At 50.6% G+C, this 2,066-nt stretch overlaps 1 protein-coding gene across 1 annotated transcript, besides 2 other annotated features; it reads right to left on the bottom strand.

Annotated features, from left to right (window-relative positions):
- Positions 1-942: 942 nt before the first annotated feature.
- Positions 943-964: a microsatellite.
- Positions 965-1,411: 447 nt separating this feature from the next.
- Positions 1,412-1,443: a microsatellite.
- Positions 1,444-1,538: 95 nt separating this feature from the next.
- Positions 1,539-2,066, bottom strand: TraAM80_10303 (surface glycoprotein; the record flags this gene model as incomplete). Its single annotated transcript, XM_029386934.1, has 1 exon — positions 1,539-2,066. A coding segment is annotated over one exon (528 nt), but the record flags the coding sequence as incomplete, so codon positions are not given.

The raw sequence follows: 2,066 nt of genomic DNA, 5'->3' as shown, positions 1-2,066 counted from the left end.
CTTCAGTCGTTGCAGTGGTGGAACCCACACAGATTGTCAGACGCCGGCACATTTGCCCCGACGCAGCCAACAAAAAGAGTGCGGCGGCATATTCCCCGTTGCAAGAGCAGAAGCGGCAGCCCCACTCTGCGGCCACCGCACCACCCATTGAGACCCACACATTCTTCTGCATTTCTTTTTTAGGTCGCACGCCCCCCCAAGGCTCTGCCACGGTAACGCATGAAAGTGGTGGCAAAAACACCCAACGCGAACAACCAAACCGCCACACACATACACACAAACGGGAAGTAGGCTAACAGTCATCGAAAAGCGCGGCATCCACACCACTGCGCCATTGCACACCGTGCGCAAGACACGACGCCACCCAAAACAACACTCCCACACGCAGCGCACTGCCTTCGCAAGGAAAGGAAGAATGAGTCACAGCGCACACCATTCCTTTGTCGTTGTCTCGATCTGTTCATAGCCACAGAAGCCATCAGCAGCCACAGACGGCACTGCCAGCACCAACTAAAAAAGCATCCTCCACGTACACTGCAGTAAATATATGTCGCGTACGTGCGTGCCTGCAGATACAAAAATTAAAAAAAAAGAAAAGAGGATCAAACGCGTGTGAGGACGCACATACACACACACAGAAGAGATGCAGGACGCAAAGCTAGAAAAAAAAGACATCTAAGACTTGAAGTGGCACCGCAGCCCACGCAGTGCCAACACACATGAGATATGATTCAACAAAACAAAAAAAGATTACTCTTAAAATAGTTTTCACAAACAAAAAATGCCGTTCAAGACCCTCGTAAAATCCCCATAATTGCATTGAAATGCTGGACGCATATATATAAAAAAAATGATATATTCGTTTCAACCACTGAAGGCCCCCGGTGTCCAGACACCGTTTAACTTCCACTGGGACCCGCAGTGCGTTGCTGTGATTCTCACTCCTTCGTTCCTTCTTTCCTTCTCCCATCGGCGGACACACAATGCCGAGAGCGTCCGCAGGCACCCCAGAGAAGCGGTTAGTTGTTTTTATTCGTCTTTTTTCGAACGAATTCGATGGCCTACGCGTCAGCCAGCACAGTGACACACGTCCGCACCCACCAAAAAACAGGACGTAAAAAAGAGAGCCCCGGTCCCCTCCCGCGGCGACCGCAGTGCGGGGGCACAGTGAAGAATCTACCACTGCCAAGCAAACACGCAGGCTCAACGTCCTCGCTAACAACAAACCAACAAAATAGCACATCCGTAAAGCAGTAAAACAACAATATACCGAACCAATACACTAAAAAACAAAACGGTGAATAGCCTCATCATTGATAGCGGCGAGCAATATAAAAAAAAAAGGACGAAACAAAATAAAATGAGGACCCCGCTGTGCTGGAGCCGATGAGAGAACGCAATTTGTGGGTACAAGTAAAAAAAAAGCATAAAATAAAACAAAATGCGTGCCCACATGAGAATATATTCACTTCACAGGGCACGTGGAGAAACGGAGATGCCCTCAGTAGAAGCACAAACTCCCCTCCACCGGGGTCCACTCAGCAAAGGACCGCAAAGCCCCACAGCCCCAATAGCAGCAGAAGCAGCCGAGACACGTCCGCACGCGTGGAGCTGTCGCCTGCACGTTGCTCGGATGCATGTGCGCCGTCACCTGCACGTTGCTCGGATACATGTGAGCTGTCACCTGCTTTGAGTTCATCTTCACTTAGCTGACGGCTGTACAAAAAGACGTTATTTACTGTCACACTGGTGTCTTCGCCGCCACCAAAGTGAAAATGAGAGATATCATGCCTCCGTGACTTAAGGGTTGGTAGTTTGTTAGTATTCCCCACGAGCACGCCGTCCACGTACACGGAGCCCTTGTTGTACTGCAGCATGAGCGCCACTTTGTACTCCTTCCCCGGCTCCCAAGTGCTGTTGCGCATTATTCTCGTGGCGCCGTCGAAGACTGTTACCCACTGTTTCTCCGTGGTGTACGACAGCCCCACAAACGTCATGTTTTCCTTGTCATTCAGGCCCGCACCCAGCAGAGGAGCGCCCTCGTTCGGAGTCTTATGAATCGTCAC

The sequence above is a fragment of the Trypanosoma rangeli genome (assembly GCF_003719475.1).
Source record: "Trypanosoma rangeli strain AM80 chromosome Unknown Tra_15.4_contig_00886, whole genome shotgun sequence".
Classification (NCBI taxonomy): Eukaryota; Euglenozoa; class Kinetoplastea; order Trypanosomatida; family Trypanosomatidae; genus Trypanosoma; species Trypanosoma rangeli.
Note: the sequence above shows the minus strand (reverse complement) of the source record. Positions and strands in the feature narration are given on the sequence as shown.